The 25,153-nt window shown below is 47.5% G+C and overlaps 1 protein-coding gene and 1 long non-coding RNA gene across 2 annotated transcripts; both read left to right on the forward strand.

Annotated features, from left to right (window-relative positions):
• Window positions 1-13,890: 13,890 nt before the first annotated feature.
• Window positions 13,891-16,755, forward strand: LOC120973923 (uncharacterized). Its single transcript, XR_012203657.1, has 2 exons — window positions 13,891-14,853; window positions 14,960-16,755. It is a non-coding gene; the product is annotated as an uncharacterized lncRNA (long non-coding RNA).
• Window positions 16,756-19,342: 2,587 nt separating this feature from the next.
• Window positions 19,343-21,131, forward strand: LOC141041446 (uncharacterized mitochondrial protein AtMg00860-like). The gene is made up of 2 exons (XM_073507596.1): window positions 19,343-19,370; window positions 20,530-21,131. Exons 1-2 carry the CDS (start codon window positions 19,343-19,345, stop codon window positions 21,129-21,131), a joined length of 630 nt encoding a protein of 209 aa, XP_073363697.1.
• The last annotated feature ends 4,022 nt before the right edge of the window (window positions 21,132-25,153 follow it).

Below are 25,153 nucleotides of genomic sequence, written 5' to 3' on the forward strand. Positions count from 1 at the left end.
AAGTGCGAAAAAGATTTTCAAGATCATAAGGGACTTCATTGTCTTCCCAATCATAATCATTACAACAAGTAGTAGGTATCACAAAATCATACTCAATATCATCATCTTCCATCAACATATTTGATTCACTTTTAATGAGGCACAATAGTGCTAGGAGCAACATTATTTGGGAGAGATACCTTTTTACCTCTATTATTTCTTCTTTTATTCTTCTTCACCACATCATGTGTGGGTTTAATTAATTTTTTCAAGCTTCTTGTTGAAGAGATTGATTGGATAGGAAACTCCTCCTCGTTACCTGATTCATCATAATAAACACTAGGAGGGTATTGGAAAATATTTTCCCTTTCATTACTACTCTCTTCATATTCTATTTGTTTTCCTGTCTTTAGATAGTTAACAATATAAGGAATCTCAATGCAATTTACCGCACGAAACATATAAATTTCCTCTAAATCAAAATAAAGAAATCTCTTGAGGTTAAATTTCGGAAAACCCTCAGTTATACGTTTCATTTCTTCGTACCCAAAAGAAGACTAAGCTCTTTATGATGCTCAAGGGTAATTAAGTTATCACAATTTTTGGATACGATTTGATCATGAAACAATTTGCATTGGAGATGTAAATGACCACGTTCATTGCAAAGTTCACAAGGATGGCGGAAAAAAATTAAATCTTTCAGCACAATCATCTAGCCTCTCTTGCAACTTTTTCGTTTCTAAATATTTATGCTTCTTACAAAATCTATCTTCCCTTTTTGGTGTGAATTTGCACTCCCAATTCACTCCGCAAAAATTGACATTCTTATAGGAGACATCATTATCATGACCAATGCAATCATCATTAACATTTTGGATATTCAAAGAATTCATACTAACAATATTGCAATCGTGCTCATCATTCAAATATTTTGCGCCAAACATTTTATTGACTTCTTCGTCTAACAATTGAGCACAATTTTCTGATCCATCATTTTCAAGAAAGATATTGTAAAGATGATCAATAATATGATGCAACCTCAATTCCATTTTTTTGTAGTTTTCTTTTATAAACCAAACTAGTGATAAAACAAGAAACTAAAAGATTCAATTGCAAGATCTAAAGATATACCTTCATGCACTCACCTCCCCGTCAACGGTGCCAGAAAAGAGTTTGATGTCTACTACGCAACTTTATTCTTGTAGACTCGTGTAGGGCCTCCAAGCACAGAGTTTGTAGGACAGTAGCAATTTTCCCTCAAGTGGATGACCTAAGGATTATCAATCCGTGGGAGGTGTAGGATGAAGATGGTCTCTCTCAAGCAACCCTACAACCAAATAACAAAAAGTATCTTGTGTCCCCAACACACCGAATACAATGGTAAATTGTATAGGTGCACTAGTTCGGTGAAGAGATGGTGATAAAGTGTAGTAATGATAGTAGATATTGATTTTTCTAATAGGAACAATAAAAAACAACAAGGTAGCAAGTAACAAAAGTGAGCACAAACGGTATTGCAATGCTTGAAAATGAGGCCTAGGGTCCATACTTTCGCTAGTGCAATCTCTCAACAATGCTAATATAATTGGATCATATAACCATCCCTCAACGTGCGATGAAGAATCACTCCAAAGTTCCTATCTAGCGGAGAACATAAGAAGAAATTGTTTGTAGGGTACGAAACCACCTCAAAGCTATTCTTTCCGTTCGATCTATCCTAGAGTTCGTACTAAAATAACACAAGCTATTCTTTCCGATCGATCTAATCAAGAGTTCGTACTAAAATAACACCATATGACACACATCAACCAACTCTAATGTCACCTAGATACTCCAACGTCATCACGAGTATCCGTGAGTTAATTATACGATATGCATCAAACAATTTCAGATTCATAATACTCAATCCAACACAAAGAACTTCAAAGAGTGCCCCAAGATTTCTACCGGAGAAACAAAGACAAGAACGTGCATCAACCCCTATGCATAGATTACCCCAATGTCACCTCGAGAATCCGCGAGTTGAGTGCAAAAACACATATCAAGTGAATCAATATGATACCCCATTGTCACCACGAGTATTCATATGCAAGGCATATATCATGTGCTCTCAAATCCATAAAAATATTCAATCCAATAAAACGAAATCTCAAAGGGAAAACTCAATTCATCACAACAAGATAGAGAGGGGAAAACATCATATGATCCGACTATATTAACAAAGCCCGCGATACATCAAGATCATAACATCTCAAGAACACGAGAGAGAGAGAGAGAGAGAGAGAGAGAGAGAGATTAAACAAATAGCTACTGGTGCAAACCCTCAGCCCCGAGGGTGGACTACTCCCTCCACATCATGGTGGCCGCCGGGATGATGAAGATGGCCCCCGGTGATGATCTCCCCCTCCGGCAGGGTGCCGGAACGGGGTCTAGATTGGATCTCGTGGATACATAGGCCTTGCGGCGGCGTAACTTCTGATCTAGGGCTACCCCGAAGGGTTTTGGAATATTTGGGAATTTATAGGGTGAAGAGGGGGTACGGGAGGCCACCGAGGTGGGCACAACCCACCAGGGCGCGCCTGGGGGCCCAAGCGCGCACTGGTGGGTTGTGCCCCCCTCGGGGCACCCCCAGGTGCAGATCTTGCCCATTGGGTGTCTTCTCATATTAATTCCACAAAAAGCTTCATGGTGTTTGGACTCCGTTTGATATTGATTTCCTGCGATGTAAAAAACAAGCAAAAAACAGCAACTGGCACTGGGCACTGGGTCAATAGGTTAGTCCCAAAAAATGATATAAAGTTGCTATAAAATGATTGTAAAGCACCCAAGAATGATAATATAACAGCATGAATACTTAATAAAATATGGAGACGTATCACCGTGCCGCCCGGATCTGGCGAGCCTCGCCGTTCACCGTCGACGACCTGATGACAGTCGGAGCACATTTTTTCTTCTTCTTCCTTGTGACCTTCGTCCACACATCCGGTGGAAACAAATCTGACAAAGTAATGGCCGATGAACTCACCTTGGGGAGAGGGCCTCTCCAAGGTTTCACCTTCGGCGGCACCAATGGTGATCTTGGACCGAAAACCACTTCCTTCTTGCGTCTACCGCCGATCCTCATCTGAAGTGAAGTTGCATGTTCTGGCTTCGCCGGCCGCATCCGAGGCTTCTCCTCCGGGAAAATGATGAGCAACTCTCCCTCCGCATCATCATCTTCCTCATTGGTCAGTACCCAGAAATGTCCCCCAAACCGCCACTTCGAGGGCTCAGGATCTGTCATGAGATCGACAACCTCGATCTGATCGCGTACCTTCGGCTCCCCCTGCATGAAATTACCAACACAAACATCGAAGACATCAATTAGCAAACGCGTACCTTCAGTGATCTTCTCGTCAGCGTCTAGGTACCGCCCGCCGAGGATGTCCCCCTCCAGATCTGTCACCACCATCCATCTCGACGGATAATGCGCATAGAGAAATGCATCTCTACAATGTCCGGCCGCCCGAACATCTTCGAATCGAATTCTCCATTTCGCCGGGTACAAGAACCCCCCGATCGGCTCCAGATCCGCTGGATCGGTTGATCCACTTAACTCCGATGGTGGCACTAGCCCTTGGGCCGCCGACAACTCCTCTAGTGCGGCCGGCAGCGGTCGCAGTTGCTCCACTAGTGGAGGCTCAGGTAGGGGCGGCAGGGCCGCCGCCCCGTCGCCATCGCCCTCAGCGCTCATTTGCCTAGATGTGCAGTCCTTTCCCAGACTGATAGTCATGTGACACTCTTCCGTGCTCTTGGACAGTACTTGCGCGTGGACTATCCTTCGACATGAGTCCTGACCCAGCCAGGACATCTCCGCCTCCTGCTGGAGGGTGACCATGCAACGGGAAGTTGAATATGTATAACGAAATATTACGACACGGGTTGCATATACTACGCATATAGTAGAAATATCTATGCACATAGCTAGTACTGCTAAGACAGAAATAAACAGGAGATGGAATAACATCTTATACCCTCCGATCGGCCAGACAGAGGTCGCAGCGGCAGTGGTAGCAGCAGCGTCCTCAGTGGCCTTCTTCTTGCATTCGAGCTTCTCGGCGGCGTCACATTTGGCGTTGCTGGACATGATGATGACGAAGGCGACACGAACGTAGAGGAAGTAGTCAATCGGAGGCGAGCAGTCGCGTAGTCATTCCCCAAAAACCTAATCGCCCCTCTCCCGTATAGGATCCGGAGAGGCGGGGTTTTGGAGGCCTATTCGTAGCCGCGGTCGATGGTAGCGCTGCCCTGCCCAATGGCGAGAGCGGTGGGGGAGTGATCGGGACGGGCATCCAGGTGAGCACGCTCGTTCGCCGAGATTTCCTCCATATGAGAAGGCATGAGCGCGCCTAGACGAAGGCCGGGAAGGGCGACTGCATAGGCAGTAGCGTCGCCATGATGTGGAATTTGCAGCTCAGGCCGCGAATGAGCTGGAAGGTGCTACTTCTTGAGCTTGCGTTGCTTTTTCCCTTGAAGAGGAAAGGGTGATGCAGCAAAGTAGAGATAAGTATTTCCCTCAGTTAAGAACGAAGGTACGTATCAATCCAGTAGGAGGCATCAAGTCTCCAATCTATGCACCTGCACAAACTAACAAAGACTTGCACTCAACGCAAAAAAGGGGTTGGCAATACCTTCACGGTCTCGAACAAGAGTGAGATCTAATAAAGATAGGTATAAAAGATAAATAAAAGGCAAGCTAAAGTAAATAAAAATAAAGTGCAGTAAGGTATTTTTGGGTTTTTTGGTTTATAGATCTGAAAATATATGATGGAAAATAGACCCGGGGGGCATAGGTTTCACTAGAGGCTTCTCTCTTGAAGATAACATACAGTGGTTTAACAAATTACTGTTGAGCAATTGATAGAAAAGCGCAAAGTTATGACGATATCTAAGGCAATGATCATGAATATAGGCATCACGTCTGTGACAAGTAGACCGAAATGATTCTGCATCTACTACTATTACTCCACACATCGACCGCTATCCAGCATGCATCTAGAGTATTAAGTTCATAAGAACGGAGTAACGCCTTAAGTAAGATGACATGATCTAGAGGGATAAACTCAAGCAATATGATATAAACCCCATCTTTTTATCCTTGATGGCAACAATGCAATACATGCCTCGCTACCCCTTCTATCACTGGGTGAGCACACCGCAAGTTTGAACCCAAATCTAAGCACCTCTCCCATTGCAAGAAAAACCAATCTAGTTGGCCAAACCAAACCGATAGTTCAAAGAGAAATACAAAGATATCTTAATCATGCATAAAAGAGTTCAGAGAAGACTCAAATAATATTCATAGATAATCTGATCATAAATCCACAATTCATCGAATCTCAACAAACGCACCGCAAAAAAGTATTACATCGAATAGATCTCTAAGAACATCGAGGAGAACATTGTATTGAAGATCAAAGAGAGAAGAAGCCATCTAGTTACTACCCACGCATCATCGGAAGGGCAGCAAGGTTAATGTAGAGGCCCTCCATGATCGAATCCCTTTCCAGCAGATCACCGGAAAAGGCCCCAAGATGGGATCTCACGGGAACAAAGGCTTGCGGCTGTGGAAAAGTAATTTGGTGGATGCCTCTGATGATTTGGGAATATTTGGGAATTTATAGTGCAAAGATTAGGGTTGGAAGACCTCCGAGGGGCCCACAAGCCCTCAGGGGCCCCCGCCCTAGGGCACACCTGGCAGGCTAGTGGCCTCCTCGGGAACCTTCTGGCCCCCTCTCCAAGTCCCCTGGATGTCTTCTGGTCCAAGAAAAATCATCGCGAAAGTTTTATCCTATTTGGACTCCGTTTGATATTCCTTTTCTGTAAAACTCAAAAACAAGTAAAAAACATAAACTGGCACTTGGCTCTAGGTTAATAGGTTAGTCCCAAAAATAATATAAGATAGCATATTAATGCATATAAAACATCCAAAACAGATAATATAATAGCATGGAACAATCAAAAATTATATATACATTGGAGACGTATCAGAAGGTCAGCGTCTGGTTGGTGATGCGCTCGCCGACCTCCCCGAGCTCGGTGGCGAGGGACTTGAGGCGCCGACAATATTCGGCGACGGAGAGGTCCCCCTGCACAAGGTTCCTAAACTCAGCGCCGAGGATGATGGCGCGCCCCGCCTAGTTGTCCCGGAAGTGAAGGTGCAGTTTCGTCCAGATCTCGAAGGTGGTGCTCGCGGGGGACGCCACCACATCGGTGACGACCCCGTAGAACCACAGGACCATGGTCAGGTCGTCGTTGCGCCAGATGGCGCTCTCCCGGAGCGGCTCGGAGGCCACATCGAGGTGGTGATGCACGTTATACTTGCAACTAACGAAGTAAAACAGTTGTCGCCACTTCAAGTAGTTACCCGAATCGTGCTCGAGCTTCCCCGACGTGAAGTGGTAGGAGATGGAGGGCGGAAGGCCGACAGAGGAGGAGGATCCGACGTTGGGGGCGTCGACGCGGGGCACAAGCGCGCCACTGGAGCCGCCAAGGGTGAGCTGCGGGACGGGGATGTTGTCGGCCGTTGATGTCTACTACGAAACTTGTTCTTCTAGACTTGTGTTGGGCCTCCAAGCGCAGAGTTTTGTAGAATAGTAGCAATTTTCCCTCAAGTGAATGACCTAAGGTTTATCAATCTGTGGGAGGTGTAGGATGAAGATGGTCTCTCTCAAACAACTCTGCAACCAAATAATAAAAAGTCTCTTCTGTCCCCAACACACCAAATACAATGATAATTTGTATAGGTGCACTAGTTCGGCGAAGAGATGGTGATACAAGTGTAGTAATGATAGTAGATATTGATTTTTGTAATAGGAACAATAAAAAATAGTAAGGTAGCAAGTAACAAAAGTGAGCACAAACGGTATTGCAATGCTTGAAAATGTGGCCTAGGGTCCATACTTTCGCTAGTGCAATCTCTCAACAATGCTAATATAATTGGATCATATAACCATCCCTCAACGTGCGATGAAGAATCACTCCAAAGTTCCTATCTAGCAGATATCATAAGACAAAATTGTTTGCAGGGTACGAAACCACCTCAAAGCTATTCTTTCCGTTTGATCTATTCAAGAGTTCGTACTAAAATAACACAAAGTTATTCTTTCCGTTCGATCTATCCTAGAGTTCGTACTAAAATAACACCAAAGCAAATTCGGATCCATAATACTCAATCCAACACAAAGAACCTCAAAGAGTGCCCCAAGATTTCTACCGGAGAAACAAAGACGAGAACGTGCATCAACCCATATGCATAGATTACCCCAATGTCACCTCAGGAATCCGCGAGTTGAGTGCCAAAACACATATCAAGTGAATCAATATGATACCCCATTGTCACCACGAGTATGCATATGCAAGACATATATCAAGTGCTCTCAAATCCATAAAAGTATTCAATCCGATAAAACGAAATCTCGAAGGGAAAACTCAATTCATCACAACAAGATAGAGAGGGGAAAACATCATATGATCCAACTATATTAACAAAGCCCGCGATACATCAAGATTGTGACATCTCAAGAACACGAGAGAGAGAGAGAGAGAGAGAGAGAGAGAGAGAGAAACACATAGCTACTGGTACAAAGGTTTTTTGGAATATTTGGGAATTTATAGGGCGAAGAGGCGGTGCGGGAGACCACCGAGGTGGGCAATACCCACCTGGGCGCGCCTGGGGTTGGGCCCCCCTCGGGGAACCCCCCCCCCCCCCCAGGTGCTTCTCTGGCCCATCCTGGGGTATCTGGTCCATAAAAATTCTCCAAAAAGTTTCGCGGTGTTTGGACTACGTTTGATATTGATTTCCTGCGAAGTAAAAAACAAGCAAAAAAACAACAACTGGCACTGGGCACTATGTCAATAGGTTAGTCCCAAAAATGATATAAAGTTGCTATAAAATGATTGTAAACCATCCAAGAATGATAATATAACAGCATGGAACAATAAAAAATTATAAATACGTTGGAGACGTATTAGCCGTTTGAAGAAGGGTCGCGGCGGGGACGCCGCGGGTCTCCAAGGATGAGGAAGAGGGGGCGCCCGAGGGGACGGCCTGCTTTCCCTAAACGGCATCGGACGGAAGGCAGGCCGCGGGGATCGCGGCGGGAGTGGCGATGGCCGCGGCAGGATCCACGGGGATCACAGCGAAGGGATAAGCGGTCGGGGTGTCAAAGTTGGCAGAGCGGCTGCGGCAGAGTAGCTGGTTCATGGCGGAAGCATGGAAAGAGGATCGGAAAGTGTTTGATACCAAGTTGGATTGCCGAGCTCACTCTGTGATCTATTCCTGCCTCGGTGGACTGATATATACAGTTACAAGGAGGAGAGATACAGGAGGGAGTGAGAAGGACGTTGCTACATTATAGGATCACGCCGAGCATGATGTGCATGCGAGGGTGTGGGGTGCATGGACCGGCCATGTCCGCTGCAGATGCGGCCGTGGCTATTGGCCACGTGAGTCAGACCGTGGATGTACCCTCCAACAGTGACCCTCCTCTGCTCCCACCTCCCAGGCAACTACGGGCATCTATAGCATGGGCGCCCTATATGTCGCCTTCAGTGAGAGGGTAGGAACCCTCGGCGAAGGGAAGATTGAGATGAGCCAGCCCAGGAGCGCGGGAGGCCGAAACCTCCTTTTTCTGTTTGTTTATGTTTTTCGTTTTGTTTTTTCCTTTATTTTATAAATTATACTTTAAAGTATTCTAGATATATCTTACAAAAAATATTCTATAAAAAATATTTGAAAAATGTTGATCAAGCATTTGAAAAATATTAAATATGTATAGAAAAAATATTTATGACATATACGAAAAATGAACTCCCTTTATAAAAAAATATAAGAGCGTTTAGATCACTACTGTAGTGATTCAAACACTCTTATATATCTTTACGGAGGGAGTATACAAAATTTGTATAAAATTTGATCATGTTTTTAAAAATTGTTAATCAAGCATTTGAATTTTGTTGAACAGGTATTTGAAAAATGTTGACCAAGCATTTGAAAAATGTTAAATGTGTATAGAAACAATGTTGACCATGTATTAAAAAAATGATGAATTTGTTTATCTTGTAGATAAAATTGATAACCGAGCATTTGAAAAATGTTGAATAAGTATTTTAAAAATGGCAGTCATACATTTGAAAAATGTTAAATACGTATAGGAAAAATGTTGACCATGTATTAAAAATAATGAAATCTTCTGATCATGCATATAAAAATGTTAATCAAGCATAAGAAAAAAAATTGAACAAGTATTTGTAAAATGTTGATGAAGCATTTGAAAAATGTTAAATGTGTATAGAAAAACTGTTGACCATGTATTAAAAAAATAATGAAATTTTCTGATCATGTATATAAAAATATTAATCAAGGATAAGAAAAAAAATGTTGAACAAGTATTTGTAAAATGTTGATCAAGCATTTGACAAAGGTTGAATGTGTATTAAAAAAAAGGTTGACCATGTATTAAAATAATAATGATTTTTTAAATGTATATAGAAATGTTAATCAAGCATTTGGAAGAATATTGAACAAGTATTTTAAAAATGTTATACTTGTATAGAAAGATGTTGACCATTTGTTCAAACAATGTTAATATTGCACTTAGAAACATAGTATCAAGAATTTAAAAAATGTTAAAAATATGCGTTAAAATGTTGACCATGTATTAAAAGAATGTTAAATTTGTTTTCAAAAAATGTTAAACGTATATTAGAAAATTATTGTTGACATATACAAAAAAATGTAGAAAGGAAAAAACAGAAGAAACAAAGAAAACCAATAAAATGAAAACCAAAACAGAAGCAAGATAAACCAAATAAAAAAATAAAGAAATAAAATGAAAAAAGAATGAAAAAACCGGGGAAGAAAAAAGAAACAAAAGAAAACGAAAAAAAGGAAAAAAAACCCGAAGAAAACCGGCTCAACTTGCTTCAAGTAGGTCGTGCCCTCGCTACTTAACAGGAACGGTTGGCGGGTGCGATCGCTAGCAAGAGCTCGCTGTCTTCTTGTAGCTCCCGGGTTCGATCGGTCGCTCTTCCCTTTTTATTCTCTTTTTTTAACTGTGCGTGAAATGTGCCGGTCCGACTACTGTGGCGCATCAGAGAGACATCCTACTGATATAGTCGTTGCGCTCTAACATATCCCTTGAAACTCAGATTTGAGGAGCAAACCTGATATTTGGGCCAAAACTAACCAACTAGTAGATCCCCTAAACCCAAAACTGTGATAGCTCAACCAAGTAAGGCTTTTCCCCTAAAAAGAAACCAAGTAAGGTTTAGCTCTGTTTCAATTGGAAGCCAGAGCTTATTTCCCATTAGTAGCTACCTTAATTTGTTTGATTGATCAAGCTTCACCTTGTGAGCAAAACATCTAGCTAGTATGTGCTAACACTTCCGTTTAGCACACCCTTCTAAAGACAAGGAGGGCTGAAATTGTCGATACCCCTTCATCACGAAGGACATGACGGTTATATTCAGCAGGACGCGCCTGTACATATACGTATACGGTGTTTTTTTTTGGTTGGTAGTGGGTCCGACATGGGGTGACGCGTGTCGTGGGTCAGCGCATCAATCGCGTCGGATTCAGTCATGGACGCACCTGCCTCCATTAACGGCGCCGCCTGCTGGTGTGCGCTTGTCGTGCGCTGTCCGCTTCACATGATTTTTTTATTTTTTTAATACAGCACAGACGCAAGCGCTCATATACACGCGCATACACTCACCCCTATGAATGCACACACGCACACCCTACCCCTATGAGCACCTCCGAAAGACTGAGCCGGCGTATCATCTTGAAATTTACAAAGTCACCGTAGGCACCTCGTCATCGACAGAAACGTCTCCTCCCACTGAATGCACATCGCCAAAATCCAAAAATAAATGCGAACACCAGGATTTGAACCCTGATGAGCTGGAGATACCACAGTCCCTCTAACCATCCAACCATAGGTTGGTTCACTCGCTTCACATGATTTGGTAAAGGTAAATCAAGTGCCAAAATGTTATCCGATATCGTTCAGTCGTGCTGTCCTGGCTTGGCAATTTACGAGTCGGCCGGATTTTTATTAGACAAGTCGGTTGAATTGCAAATGTTTACAAGCAGTAGCACCCATTCCCATTCCTGTGGAACTGCATGCACATGCTTCCGGGCTGAAGATGGCAACAGGTAACGGCAGAATCAAATCCTATCAAGGTGAGAAAGAGATAGGGGGGAGAGCGACGGCTAACGGCGCACACACAGGCAGAGAGAGAGAGAGAGAGAGAGAGAGAGAGAGCGCCCGGCGTCTAACAGAATCAAGTTCGATCAGTGTGAGACAGGAGTGCGACGGCAGTTCAGGTGCTATATGTATATATTCCGCGCGATCGGAGAGCAGGCCAACCTACAGCGCCATTTCTCCTCTCCTATTTGTGTGTGTGCGCGCGCGGGCGCGCGTGTGCTGCTCTTGCTCTTTCTCTTTCTCCTCTCCTACATAACATACCCAGGCCGGACGGCGAGATACATGGGAGAAGCTCCTCCCGATCGAACATTACCATGCCAAGCGCTTTCTCTCTCTCACTCTCATGAAGTTTGGTGCTGTTAGCTGTCTCTCTCTCTCACACACCTTGATGAACTCCAATGCTGTTGGCCGTCACTTTCTCTCTATCTCTTTCACTCTCTGAGCTGTTACTCTTAGCTGCCGCAAACTAAGTACTATCAAGCGTTCCTAATATCTCCATGTCTGTAGTTCCCTAATACACAGACGTAGAGATAGTAGGAATGCTTGATGCTTTGTTTGCAGCGGCTAACGACAACCTACAGAGTGAGTGAGTGAGAGTGAAAGCGACGGTTAACAGATTGGATTTCATCAAGGTGTGTGAGAGAAAGACTTTTAATAGCATCAAATTTCATGAGGGTGTCAGAGACAAAACGGCGGCTAGCATCTCTCCAATGAGGCCACAGCAGCCGGCGCGCTCGGTAGCGAACCAGCAATCCTTTGCATTTTATTCTGTAATAAAAATAAGCAGTTTATTTAGTAGCTAGTGTGATTGGTTATCAGCACGCCGATGGGGTGCCTGGAACTGGAAGACAGAAGCATCAGAATCGTTAACATTTATAGAAAGCACGGTGACATGACAGTATGATGCACCCACGTGTTCACTACTTAACTCTCTTACTCCCTCTGTTCACTTTTGTAGGACCATTTAGACATTTAAGACAACACCTAAAACAGTTCAATTTCAGCTGTCCTAAACGACTTACAAAAGTGAACAAAGGGAGTATTAGATTTCCAACTGCTACTTTGCCGCATGCAGCAGCAAGATACTTTTCTTCGTGGCATCTCGGACATGGGCGCCTGGCATAGTAATGTTCGGAAGGATATGGGTAGGCACATCAGCCGTTCCCGTTGGAGCAATATGGCGGCACGGCCGCTAGTCAGAGGAGAAAGAAAAATGTTAGCATACAAAGCATGGCTCCATAGCTAGGGTTGTATTACGGATTATTGGTTGGCTCACTGTCACTGATCGGACCCCTTCATGGAGTTGGATGTTGTTGATTGTTGCTTTCTCTCACTCACCTTGATCAAGTTGCACTCTATGAACTGTTGATGTAGAGAGAGTATGTAATTATCGTGGGAATTTCTTTTGTTAGGCCTGGCATAATGTGGTTCTAGTCAACCCCTTAGAAAGGACAGTGTCATTTTTTTCTTTTCAAACCGAGCAACTCTTGGGCCTCCAATTTTAATCCAATAACACAAAATTATGTTTAATCACTTTGAGTGACATTTCGATGAATTTCAGTAATTTTGGTAGACACTGAAATATGTAGTTTCGGTCAAAATGTTTCAGTAATTCAGTTGTGCACAAGAATTAAAATATTTTCGAAATTTTCAAAAGAAAATTGAATTTCAAGTGAAAATTTTGGTCCTTTGGCCAAAATACAAACTGAAATTCAGTAATTTCGGTAGATGCTGAAATATTTCTGAAACTAAAATTTAAAACCTTTAACACCATCTCCACACACGCGCACACCTCTGCGGAAACGAACATCCAAGACATATGCAAAGCCGACGAACGCCTACCAAATCCAGTAAACCAGAGAAGCTGTAAACAATGGCTCAAAATGAAGTTACTACTCACTCTGGACGCCAGCAACAGGATCACCCCATTCCAATCCTGCCTGTCCTTTGATCCCATCCTCTACATCTTGCAAAGAACTCGTCGCATATGGAATCGATGTACACAGCTGAAGAATAACAAAATACGAATAAAAAGAAACACAACATATAATCATGCACCCTACCTCCCTATGTTGTTAGCTGTTGCCATCACTAGCACAGTCATCCTTACCAAAAACTGAGAGCAAGGATGCAAGGATCACATCCTGTGGGGATTTTCAGCCTACCAAATCCTACTAGCTCCCTCCATTCCACAATGTAGTGCGTCCGCGTTTTCCGGGATCTAACTTTGACCATAAATTTAGCCAACGAGACCAACTGCGGCGGGAGCAAAAATTATACCATTAAATTTGTCTCTTGATACGAATTTGGTGGTACAATTTTTTTTGCCGCCGCAGTTGGTCTTGTTGGTTAAATTTGTGGTCAAACTTGAATCTTGAAAAACGCGGGCGCACTACATTGTAGTCATTCTGCTGGGAGTCAGTTTTTACCAGACCAGACGGTTGAAATGCAAATGTTTAGTACGCATGCAAACTCAAGTCGGGTAGGTACAGAGTACCACCCATTCCTGTCTGTATGAACTGCATATGCATCCCACGTACGCATGCAAGATTGCAACAGCTAACAGCAGAATCAAATCCACGACGTCGAACAGAACCAAATTCCATCGAAGTTCAGTTGAGGTGCTATATATATACGGGTTTGTGCGCGCGATCAGAGAGCAAGCCAACCCATACACCAGAGAGGCATACAATCCTACACCTGCAGCGCCATGTCTCCTATAAATGCTGCTCTATCTTTCTCTTTCTCCTCTCCGCGGCGGCCTCCAATCCATGATGCGATCGACCTGTGCGCCAAGTCGGCAGTTCCCGCTTGGCCACCTGTTACGGCCCGTGCACCGTCCAAGCCCACTACAGCAGCAGCAGCCTCTGGCCCGGAACGGGCCCAGCGTCAGCGAAGGCCCAACACCCGCCTGCCAGCCCACACCTGGGACACGAGTGGCTTCGTTAAGTAGGCTAGGGTTCCTCTGTTGAGGGTGTCGATAAACTTGTAACCTGGCGGCGGCTCTCTCTCCCGATCCCCTTTCTCTCTAGACACTCTGTATCCCCAAATTCATGTAATTCGAACCAGAATCTTACCTCGCCACAAGCGTAACAAGTGGTATTCAGAGCGTTCTTCCCATCCCGTTTCCGAAATCCCTAGCCACGATCTGGCGGGCCGGTTCCTTCCATTATCCAGACCAGGAAAGGCAAGGCGGCGACCATGGAAGAGCACACCAAGGCCTTGGCCGAGCTGACGGCGGCCATCTCGACGCTCACGAGCAAGATCGACGAGATCCACCCCGTGGTTCTGGAGCTGCAAGGGTGGAAGCCGACAATCGAGCGGTCTGTGGAGGTCTTGCGGGCGGAAGTGGGTGATTTGCGCTCGCATCTGGTGCAAGCGGCGCCGGAGGCGGCTCAGGTGGCTCCAGGGGCGGGCAAGGCGAAGGAGGTGTTGCAGCCGATCCGGCTGACTGATCTGCCTCCCCTGCTTCCTGCGGCGGCCAACGCGCTGCGCGCCACCATCGCCGAGTCATCTTGGGCTCGCGGTGACCACGGTCACGGGCATCCAGGCCACGGCATCAACATCACTAACCGGGGGACGTCTCCGGGTGATCGTATCCAGGGGCCACCTCCGGTCACTGGTACGTTCGAGTCCTTTCTGCCTGGGGTGCACTCGTTCATGGGTGATCGGAATTTTTCTCGCTTGCCGTTTCCACCGCGGTTTGATTTTCCCTCTTTTGATGGCAGTAACCCTCGGCCCTGGCGGCTGAAGTGTGAGGCCTATTTCCGTGTCTGCACTCTCTCCCCAGACACCTGGGTGAGCTGCGCTGCGATGTACTTCACGGATGGGGCACTGTCTTGGCTTCAATCCACAGAAGCACATCTTGTTTACACCAGTTGGACTGATTTTGCTGCCGCAGTATGCGCATAGTTCGGTCGGGAGGAATTCCAGAACCTCTTGCGCCAATTCAATGGTCTCAAACAAACCACATCTGTGGTGGACTATGCTGACAAATTCACCCAACTTATGCACAATCTTACTGCTCATCATATGTCCTGGGAACCTGCATTTTTTATCACCCATTTTTTTGATGGTTTACTTAAGGAAATCCGAGCAGCAGTGTTGCTGCATCGGCCTCAAACTCTCGATACTGCCGTGGATTTGGCTTGTTTGCAGGAGGAAGTTTTGGAGACCATGAAGCGGGACGATCGGCGTGGGCCAAGTGGATCGAGCTCACGCTCTATTCCGCGCACGGCGCTGCCCCTGCCACTACCACCGCTACCCCGGCTGGTAGCGGGTGCGGGAGCTGATGCTCGGGCTGAGGATCGTCGCGCCACGGAAGCTGCGCGTGCCCCGGCCGTCGAAGACAAAATGGCCACTCTTCGTGCTTACCGCAGGGCCAAGGGGCTCTGTTTTACCTGCGGTGAACGCTGGAGTAGAGATCACCGTTGCGGGCCAACTGTCCAGTTACATGTGGTGGAGGAGATGCTTGAAATGATGCAATCTTCTGAGTCTGACACGGGGGATGATCTGGGTGGTGAGCGGACAGCTGATTGTTGTGTGCTCTCAAGAGAGGCTTTTGAAGGGGGTGAGTCGCCTACCACAATGCGTCTCCATGGATGGGTGCAGGACAGGGAAGTTCTTATGCTTGTGGATTCAGGGTCCTCGCACAGTTTTGTCAGCGCTGCCCTGGCTGTTCACCTGCAAGGGGCACAAGCTTCTCGTTACCCACTCTCGGTCAGAGTTGCGAATGGGGGACAAATGCGCAGTGTCCAGGAAATCCCTGACTGTCCTTGGCAGACTCAGGGGGTTGGTTTCCACACCAGCTTCAAAATCAGTCGGCCCCTCCAATTCTAGAAGCCATTGCAGGGCTCGTGGAATAGTATTCAGTGGTGTTTGAAGAACCCCAAGGTTTGCCACCCAGGAGGTCTTTCGACCATGCCATACCGCTGGTCCCGTAGCCAAACCAGTAAACCTGCGACCGTACCGACACAGTCCGGCACAGAAAGATGAGGTGGAGAGACAGGTAGCAGCTATGTTGGCACAAGGCATCATACAGCCCAGCACGAGTCCTTTCGCCTCACCCATTCTATTGGTACAGAAGAAGGATTTAACTTGGAGGCTTTGTGTTGATTATCGCCACCTCAATGCGATTACCGTCAAGAATCGTTATCCCTTGCCGATCATTGAGGAGCTTCTGGACGAGTTGGCCGGCTCTCGCCTGTTCACCAGTTTGGATCTCCGAGCCGGTTACCATCAGATACGCATGAGGCCAGAAGATGAATATAAAACAGCATTTAAAACGCATCATGGGCACTTTGAATTTAAGGTGATGCCATATGGAGTCAGGGGGGGGCAACATTTCAAGGGGGGATGCACGTGGTGCTAGCTCCAGTGCTCCGCAAGGGCGTGCTTGTCTTCATTGATGACATCCTGGTCCATAGTGAAGATGTGTGACGCCCCCGATTCAATCGTACACTAATCATGCACGCAAATGTGTACGATCAAGATCAGGGACTCACGGGAAGATATCACAACACAACTCTACAACATAAATAAGTCATACAAGCATCATAATACAAGCCAGGGGCCTCGAGGGCTCGAATACAAGTGCTCGATCATAGGCGAGTCAGCGGAAGCAACAATATCTGAGTACAGACATAAGTTAAACAAGTTTTCCTTAAGAAGGCTAGCACAAAAGTAGCAACAATCGAAAAGGCAAGGCCTCCTTCCTGGGACCTCCTAACTACTCCTCGAAGCCGAACTCCATGTAGAATCATCCTCGGGATCTCTAGCTCCTGGACTCCAGCATCTGGTTGCAACAACCAGGTATAGAAAGGGGAAAAGAGGGAGAAAAGCAACCGTGAGTACTCATCCGAAGTACTCGCAAGCAAGGAGCTACACTACATATGCATGGGTATACGTGTAAAGGGCCATAACGGTGGACTGAACTGCAGAATGCCAGAATAAGAGGGGGATAGCTAGTCCTGTCGAAGACTACGCTTCTGGCAGCCTCCATCTTGCAGCATGTAGAAGAGAGTAGATTGGAGTCCTCCAAGTAGCATCACATAGCATAATCCTACCCGGCGATCCCCTCCTCGTCGCCCTGTTAGAGAGCGATCACCGGGTTATATCTGGCACTTGGAAGGGTGTGTTTTATTAAGTATCCGGTTCTAGTTGTCACAAGGTCAAGGTACAACTCCGGGTCGTCCTTTTACCGAGGGATACGGCTATTCGAATAAATAATCTTCCCTGTAGGGGTGCACCACATAACCCAACACGCTCGATCCCATTTGGCCGGACACACTTTCCTGGGTCATGCCCGGCCTCGGAAGATCAACACGTCGCAGCCCCACCTAGGCTCAACAGAGAGGTCAGCACGCCGGTCTAAACCCTATGCGCGCAGGGGTCTGGGCCCATCGCCCATTGCACACCTGCACGTTGCGTACGCGGCCGGAAGCAGACCTAGCCCCCTTAATACAAGCGCGAGCTTACGGTCCAATGCGGCGCGCGCCACTCAGTCGCTGACGTCAAAAAGAGCTTCGGCTGATACCACGACGCCGAGTGCCCATAACTGTTCCCGCGTAGTTGGTTAGTGCGTATAGACCAAATGGCCAGACTCAAATCAAATACCAAGATCTCGCGTGTTAAGTATCCGCGAACGCCGACCAGGGCCAGGCCCACCTCTCTCCTAGGTGGTCTCAACCTGCCCTGTCGCTCCGCCACAAAGTAACAGTCGGGAGCCGTAAGGAACCCAGGCCCACCTCTACCGGGATGGAGCCACCTGTCCTTTCAGCCCCCTCATCAGAATCACTTGCGGGTACTCAACGAGCCGACCCGACTTTAGTCACCACATGTGTCATGTATATAAAGTATATAGTATATACCCGTGATCACCTCCCGAAGTGATCACGGCCCAGTAGTATAGCATGGCAGACGGACAAGAGTGTAGGGCCACTGATGGAACACTAGCACCCTATACTAAGCAGTAGGATAGCAGGTAAGGGTAACAACTGTAGCAACAATGACAGGCTATGCAGCAGAATAGGATTAACCAAAAGCAGTAACATGCTACACTCCTCTAATGCAAGCAGTATAGAGAAGAATAGGCGATATCTGGTGATCAAAGGGGGGGCTTGCCTGGTTCTTCTGGCAAGGAGGGGTCGTCAACACCGTAGTCGTACTGGGTAGCAGCGGCGTCGGTCTCGAGGTCTATCGGAGAAGAAGAGGGGGAAGAAATAGTAAATACGGAGCACTCAAGACATCACAAAACATAACATGGCAATAAGCGGTGCTAGGGGTGCCCAATCGCTGTAGCAGGCGATACCGGCGAAGGGGGGAAACATCCGGGAAAGTATTCCCGGTGTTTCGCGTTTCCGGACAGATGAACCGGAGGGGGAAAGTTGCGTGTTCGATATGTTAGGGATGTGTGGCAGACGAACGGGCTACGTATTCGGATTCGTCTCGTCGTTCTGAGCAACTTTCATGTATAAAGTTTTTTCATTCGAGTTACGGATTATTTTATATGATTTTTATAAGTTTAAATGATTTTCTAAATTTCCAGGATTTATTTTAATTCGAAAATAAAAGAGAAATTGCTAAATGTACCCAGCCCTGTGTACACAACAGTTTACACAGGGGCTGACATGTGGGCCAGGGGGCCCAGTTGACCAGTCAATGTTTGACTGGTCAACAGGGGGTGGGGCCCCGTGTCATTGACAGATTAGGGTAAACAGGGTTTAATTAAGTTAACTAGTGATTAGGTTATACTAATTATGATTAATTCTTTAATTAATTAATTAATTAATATTTTTATTATTGTTATTATATATTTTAATTCTTTTTTATTATTAAAAACGTTCAGGGCAGTGGGCCCCGTTTGGCAGTGGCCCAGAGGCCTATGCGGATTTGGTCCAGCGGGTGCGGGCGCGCCGGAGCGAGCACTCGCCCGCAAGGCGGGACGAGGCCGCCAGGGCACCGACGGCGGGGTACGCCGGCGCGGCCAGTCGGGGACACGGCGGGCGGAGGCGAGGGGTGGCGCCGGTGCGGCCATTGGCGTGCGGGCGGCGCGGTGGCGCGGCCACGGGAGGAGGAGAGAGCGGAGACGAGGCGCGCCGAGGCACGGGGCCATGGGGCGCCGGCCGGAGCGGGACGCGGGTAGGAGGCCGGAGTGGTGGTTGCGGTAGCGCCGCAGCACAGCAGCCGCTGTTGCAGCCCGCGACGGGGCAAGGCCAGGAACAGCAAGGGGGCGTTGGCGTGGCCGACGCGGTGGTGCACGTGCGACAGAGGAGGAGGAGAGGAGGAGTCGGGGCACGGGGTCTCACCCCCGATGTAGGGGAGTGGCAGTGGGGCGCGGGGAGGAGGTCGTGGACGACGGCGGCGACGGAGTGGAGAAGAGGACGACGGGGCGACGGCGGTGGCGGGGTCCGGTGAGGAGGAGGCCGTGGCACGGGCGCGAGGGAGGGGGTCGTCGCCGGCGGGTGGCTCGTCCACCGCAGCAGGGTCGCCGGGCGGCGCGGGGCTCGAGCACGGAGCCAGGGCGTCGGCAGGGCGCAGGGCGAGGCGCGGGCACCGGGCGGCGGCGAGGGCGTCGGGTCGTCGAGGCGATGGGGGAGTCGGCGACGGGGTTGGGGTGCTGGCGTCGCGAGAGGGGGGAGGCAGTTCGTCCCCGATCCAGATCGGATCGGGAGGGGAGAGACGTGGGGAGTGGGGGGGAGTGGTGCGTGGGCTAGGGTTTCGGGTAGTGGGGGGTTATGGAGGGGAGTAGGTGGGCTGGCCGGTTGGGCCAGGTGGGTCGGCCAGCTGGGCCGTCTGGTCCAGTTGGCCAGGGGGCTTTCTCTCTTTTTTTATTTTTTTCTTATTTTCTTTTCTGTTTTATTTATTTTAGTTAGCAAAACAGTTTTATAAAAATACAACCCCTACTCCTAAATTAGCATAATAATATAGGCCACCTACTCCAAAAAGTTTGGTGATTATATAAACTAGATTAACATTTGTTTAGTATTTAAAAGCATTTAAATAATTGTTTTGCTGCTGTTTTTACTTACTATAGTGCAGTTAAATACTTTACAAAAGTGTGGTTTCTTCACCAATATTTAATATGGACTATTTGGCTCACTCCGAATATTTTAGTTGTAATATTTGTAAACTTTTATTATTTGCTTTTATTTAAATTTTGAATTTGTTTCGGTTCTGAACTATCGAGAGTTTATCAACAGTAAACAGGGTGACGTGGCATCGTTAACGTGGGATTACTGTAGCTTAATTATCCAGGCGTCACAAGATGAAGATTCACATGTTTGCTTACTGCGCCAAGTTTTCCAGCTTCTCAAGGAGCACAATCTCAAGGTCAATCGTGGCAAATGTTCTTTTGCTCGACCCAGCTTGCTGTACCTGGGACATGAGATCAGTGGAGAAGGGGTCCGCACCGATCCCAAGAACATCGCTGCTGTTCGGAACTGGCCCACACCAACCTCGGTCAAGGAGGTCCGCGGGTTCTTAGGCCTGGCCGGGTACTATAGGAAGTTCGTCCGGGGATTTGCGCTAATCTGCCGGCATCTTACTAATCTGCTCAAGAAGGGGGTTGTGTTTCGCTGGACAGATGAGGAGGAGGGATCGTTCCGAGCCTTGCAACACGCCTTGGTCACGGCTCCGGTGCTGGCGTTACCGAATTTCAAGAAGCCCTTCGAGTTGGAAACTGATGCTTCAGCCCACGGGATTGGTGCCGTTCTATCTCAAGATAAGCATCCAATTGGTTTTCTCAGCAAGACACTTGGGCCACGCAATAGCGCTCTTTCCACATATGAGAAGGAAGGGCTCGCCATCCTCTTGGCGGTTGACCACTGGCGTACATACCTACAGAGTGATGAATTCACCATCCACACCGACCAGCGAAGTTTGATCCATCTGAAGGACTAGAGATTGGCCACGCCTTGGCAGCAGAAGATCATGGCAAAGCTGCTGGGCCTATGCTACCGGATTGTTTACAAGAAAGGGGCTGACAACAGGGTTGCAGATGCACTTTCTCGCCGACCGGGGCCACCACAAGGGGATCTGGCCACCATTACTACTGCCGTTCCGGCGTGGCTGGAAGATGTCCAGAGCGGTTACCAAGAAGATGCAGAAGCTCAACGCCTACTGACCAAACTCACAACTTCGCCAGAGGGTTTTGATGGGTTTGTGCTCCAGGACGGCATCATCCGTCACAGGGGACGAGTGTGGCTGGGAGCGAATGTGGCTTTGCAAAGACAGGTCCTAGAAGCTCTGCACACGGGCGCCATTGGTGGGCACTCTGGCTTCAATGCCACGTACCGGCGTGTGCGCCGACTCTTCACTTGGCCGAGCCTGAAACATCACGTTAAGTTATTCGTCGAAGCGTGCCAGACTTGCAAGCAAGCCAAGCCAGAAAGGATTCGTTACCCGGGATTGCTCGAGCCTCTTCCTGTACCGTGTCAGGCTTGGCAAATGATTACGATGGATTTTGTCGAAGGGTTGCCAACTTCGTCGGGGTACAATTCCATCCTGGTGGTGGTGGACAAGTTCTCGCGGTATGCACACTTTATTCCGTTGAGGCATCCATTCACGGCGTTTCAAGTGGCGCAAGCGTTCGTGGCAAATGTTTACAAACTGCATGGCTTGCCTGACTCCATCGTCTCCGACCGGGATCCTATCTTCACTAGCATCGTGTGGAAGGAACTGTTCCGGCTTACTCATACCAAATTGTGGATGAGCACAGCACGTCACCCTGAGACGGATGGGCAAACTGAGCGCGTCAATCAATGCCTGGAGACATTTCTTCGCTGCTTCGTCAACTCTTGCCCTGCTAAGTGGTACGTCTGGCTCCCTCTTGCAGAGTTTTGGTATAATACATCTCCACATTCTGCGTTGGGCTCTACTCCTTTTGAGGTGCTGTACGGTCACGCCCCGCGTCATTTCGGCATCATCGACCCGGTGGCGTGCGCCTCGCCGGATTTGGCTGAGTGGCTGCAGGATCGCACCCAGATGACGGCACTCATTCGCCAACACCTCCTGCGCGCTCGTCAGCAGATGAAGGAGTCAGCGGACAAGCGTCGCTCCGACCGTGTTTTCGCGGAGGGCGATTGGGTTTTCCTCAAGCTACAGCCGTATGTCCAGCGCTCGGTCGCCACCCGGGCCAACCAGAAGCTCGCCTTCCGCTACTTCGGGCCTTACAAGGTGCTGCGTCGCGTGGGCGCAGTCGCGTACAAGCTGCAGATGCCTGAAGACAGCACCGTTCATCCGGTGTTTCACGTCTCCCAACTGCGCCAAGCTCTACCTCCAACCGAGCAAGTGCTGCCTCATCTTCCTCCAGCGGCGTCAGCGGCTCCAGTTCTGGAGGCCATTCTAGAGTCCCGTGTCATACAGCGGGGTGGCGTGGACGTGCCGCAAGTGCGTGTCCAATGGACTGATCAGCCTTCTGAACTCGCCACCTGGGAAGATCGCCAGGAACTACAACAACATTTTCCTCAGGCGCCAGCTTGGGGGCAAGCTGTGACTCAAGGAGGGGAGAATGTTATGGCCCGTGCACCGTCCAAGCCCACTACAGCAGCAGCAGCCTCTGGCCCGGAACGGGCCAGCGTCAGCTGAGGCCCAACACCCGCCTGCCAGCCCACACCTGGGACACGAGCGGCTTCGTTAAGTAGGCTAGGGTTCCTCTGTTGAGGGTGTCGATGAACTTGTAACCTGGCGGCGGCTCTCTCTCCCGATCCCCTTTCTCTCTAGACACTGTATCCCCAAATTCCTGTAATTCGAACCAGAATCTTACCTCGCCACAAGTCCATTCGATCGGGAGCGTGACACGACCTGCCACAGTACGCCCGGACCCTAATATGGAGTGTAGTATGCCACATGCTGGCTGCTCCTCTCCTATGCATACATACATCAATTCCATCCAGGGAAACTCGATTGACTAGGAACCAAACTATTGCCATGGCTCAAGTGTATATGCATGCCACTAGAAATTAACTGGCAATGCATGGCAATTATTGGTTTGTCCCGACGGACGGGAGTTTGCCTTCGATGGGAACGGCCCATCCTGTGGCATAAGTATACAGCATAAGGGTATGGTTTATTGTAGCAGCTCACCAAGCATGAACTATCGAATTGGCACATACATGTAGGGGTGCGGAAGCCCGCCCGGTACTTGGAACCGCCGAAGCTGCCACTGATATTTGTCGATTTTGTTTGAAGCATGCATATTGATAGCCTCATGAGAGGTTGGTGATGTTAGATTTAGCCCGTGTCTTTCGACATCTCCAAAAGGTAATATAATAAGGTCATATCTCTATGACACTTGCCAGCAGAAATATTGCTAGAGTTTTCTTCAGTGTGTGTGTGTGTGTGTGTGTGTGTGTGTGTGTTCAAGTTGCACGATGGATCAAGTAGAGATTATGGCATGCTAGCATACATTATCATTAGTTTGAGTAGACGATAACTAAAAATATATCTTTGCATGTAGCTAGCTTTGTTCTGAAGCGGCTGGTTAGGTGCTCCGGGTTATCTAGTGTGTGCTGTCTTTTATTTTTCTGTTTGGTAGTTGTAAAAAGACTTGGTTTCAAAAGAAGTAGTGGTTGTAAAAAGACTTGGTGGTTTCTGATAAATGAAATCGGAGGGAGAACCCTCCTCTTTTATCAAAAAGAAATACTCTATAATGACAGGCAACACGACAACGCAAACATTTTTGGTATCATCGCCGTCACATCGTAAGTGGCTTTACATCGATGGCCGGCCATCCTCAGGCTCATCACAAGAGATTAGGTGAAGAATCATGATTTGCTTGGTTTCTGTATCTTGCAATCAGCTGTCGTTGGTCTGGTGGATGAATTGGAAAGAACGTAACGACAGAGTTTTCAGATAGTGCATAAGCACGACGGCCACTGTGTTTCTTTTCCCTTTTAGCCTCCTGGCTTTGTCTCTATACTCCTTCTAATTATAATGAAAACAGTGCCACCGCATTTCGTAAAAAAAGATGTCGCACCATATATCAGTTATAAGAGACGAACAAGAAGATTCTCGGTGATCGCTTTTGTGAAAGCACGAATCGTGTTGTCACGTTTTCGCTTCTCTTAGCACAAGTTCACAATCTTAGGGGGAAACATGTATTGGTACATTTCTTTCACTATTCGTGGAAAACAAAAAAGATATGTGCGAGCGAGCAAACTGGGAAATGGGGATCAAACATACATACCATGTTTAAAGATCTGTGAACTCTCATGCAGAAGAGAAGAAGTCGAGATTTCTATGGGAGGAGCAGACCAGAACTCTCATGCAGAGATGGCAAAGCAAGCATCCTCCAAACCATATACCAAGTGCTTTGACTGTCACGTCAATGACCAAAGTGGATGTCAACCTCGTCGCCCGCACAACACGAAGCCAAAAGCCCTCAAAGTTGCAGAAACTGTCGGGGCTGCATGCACTACTCCATCGTGCCATGCGCAATCCGCCAACCTCACCTTCCGGGCTGCCGCCCCGACATACAACCGCTTGCCACACATGCGCCACGGTTGGCAAATATGACTAGTAAAAGCCAAATCATGGGTATTCACTCTGAAGATCAAGTCTGACCAAAACTTCAACCAATGTATTCAACAAGGAAATAATGCGAAAACACCATCATTGACATGTACAATCAATTAAAATAAGAACTAGGGTTTTCACCCCCGAAGCTCGATAATGGGTGCTAGAGAAAGCACCCAAAACGGAAGACCACTTGTGTTGCATCAACCACTTCCATATTTCTTCTATTTCCTACTAGATTTGTCTTCTTTTTTGTTATCATCACTATTGACACCAATGTGATTATTGGTGAACTCTCCCTATTTCAAATCTGGTAACCGGAGACCACCACAACAAGGGAGGACCCACAAATCGGACAAGGTGGGTGGTGTTAGTGTAGGCATATGCAAAAAGTGACATCCCTTTTC

The sequence above is a fragment of the Aegilops tauschii genome, chromosome 2 (genome assembly GCF_002575655.3).
Source record: "Aegilops tauschii subsp. strangulata cultivar AL8/78 chromosome 2, Aet v6.0, whole genome shotgun sequence".
Taxonomy (NCBI): domain Eukaryota; kingdom Viridiplantae; phylum Streptophyta; class Magnoliopsida; order Poales; family Poaceae; genus Aegilops; species Aegilops tauschii.

Excerpts from the sequence above, each read along its gene's own strand:
- LOC141041446 (XM_073507596.1), top strand. The coding sequence starts at position 19,343 with ATGGGGCGCCGGCCGGAGCGGGACGCGG. Across the intron at positions 19,371-20,529 it reads CCGGCCGGAGCGGGACGCGG|TTTTCCAGCTTCTCAAGGAG; the intron begins GTAGGAGGCCGG and ends TACTGCGCCAAG.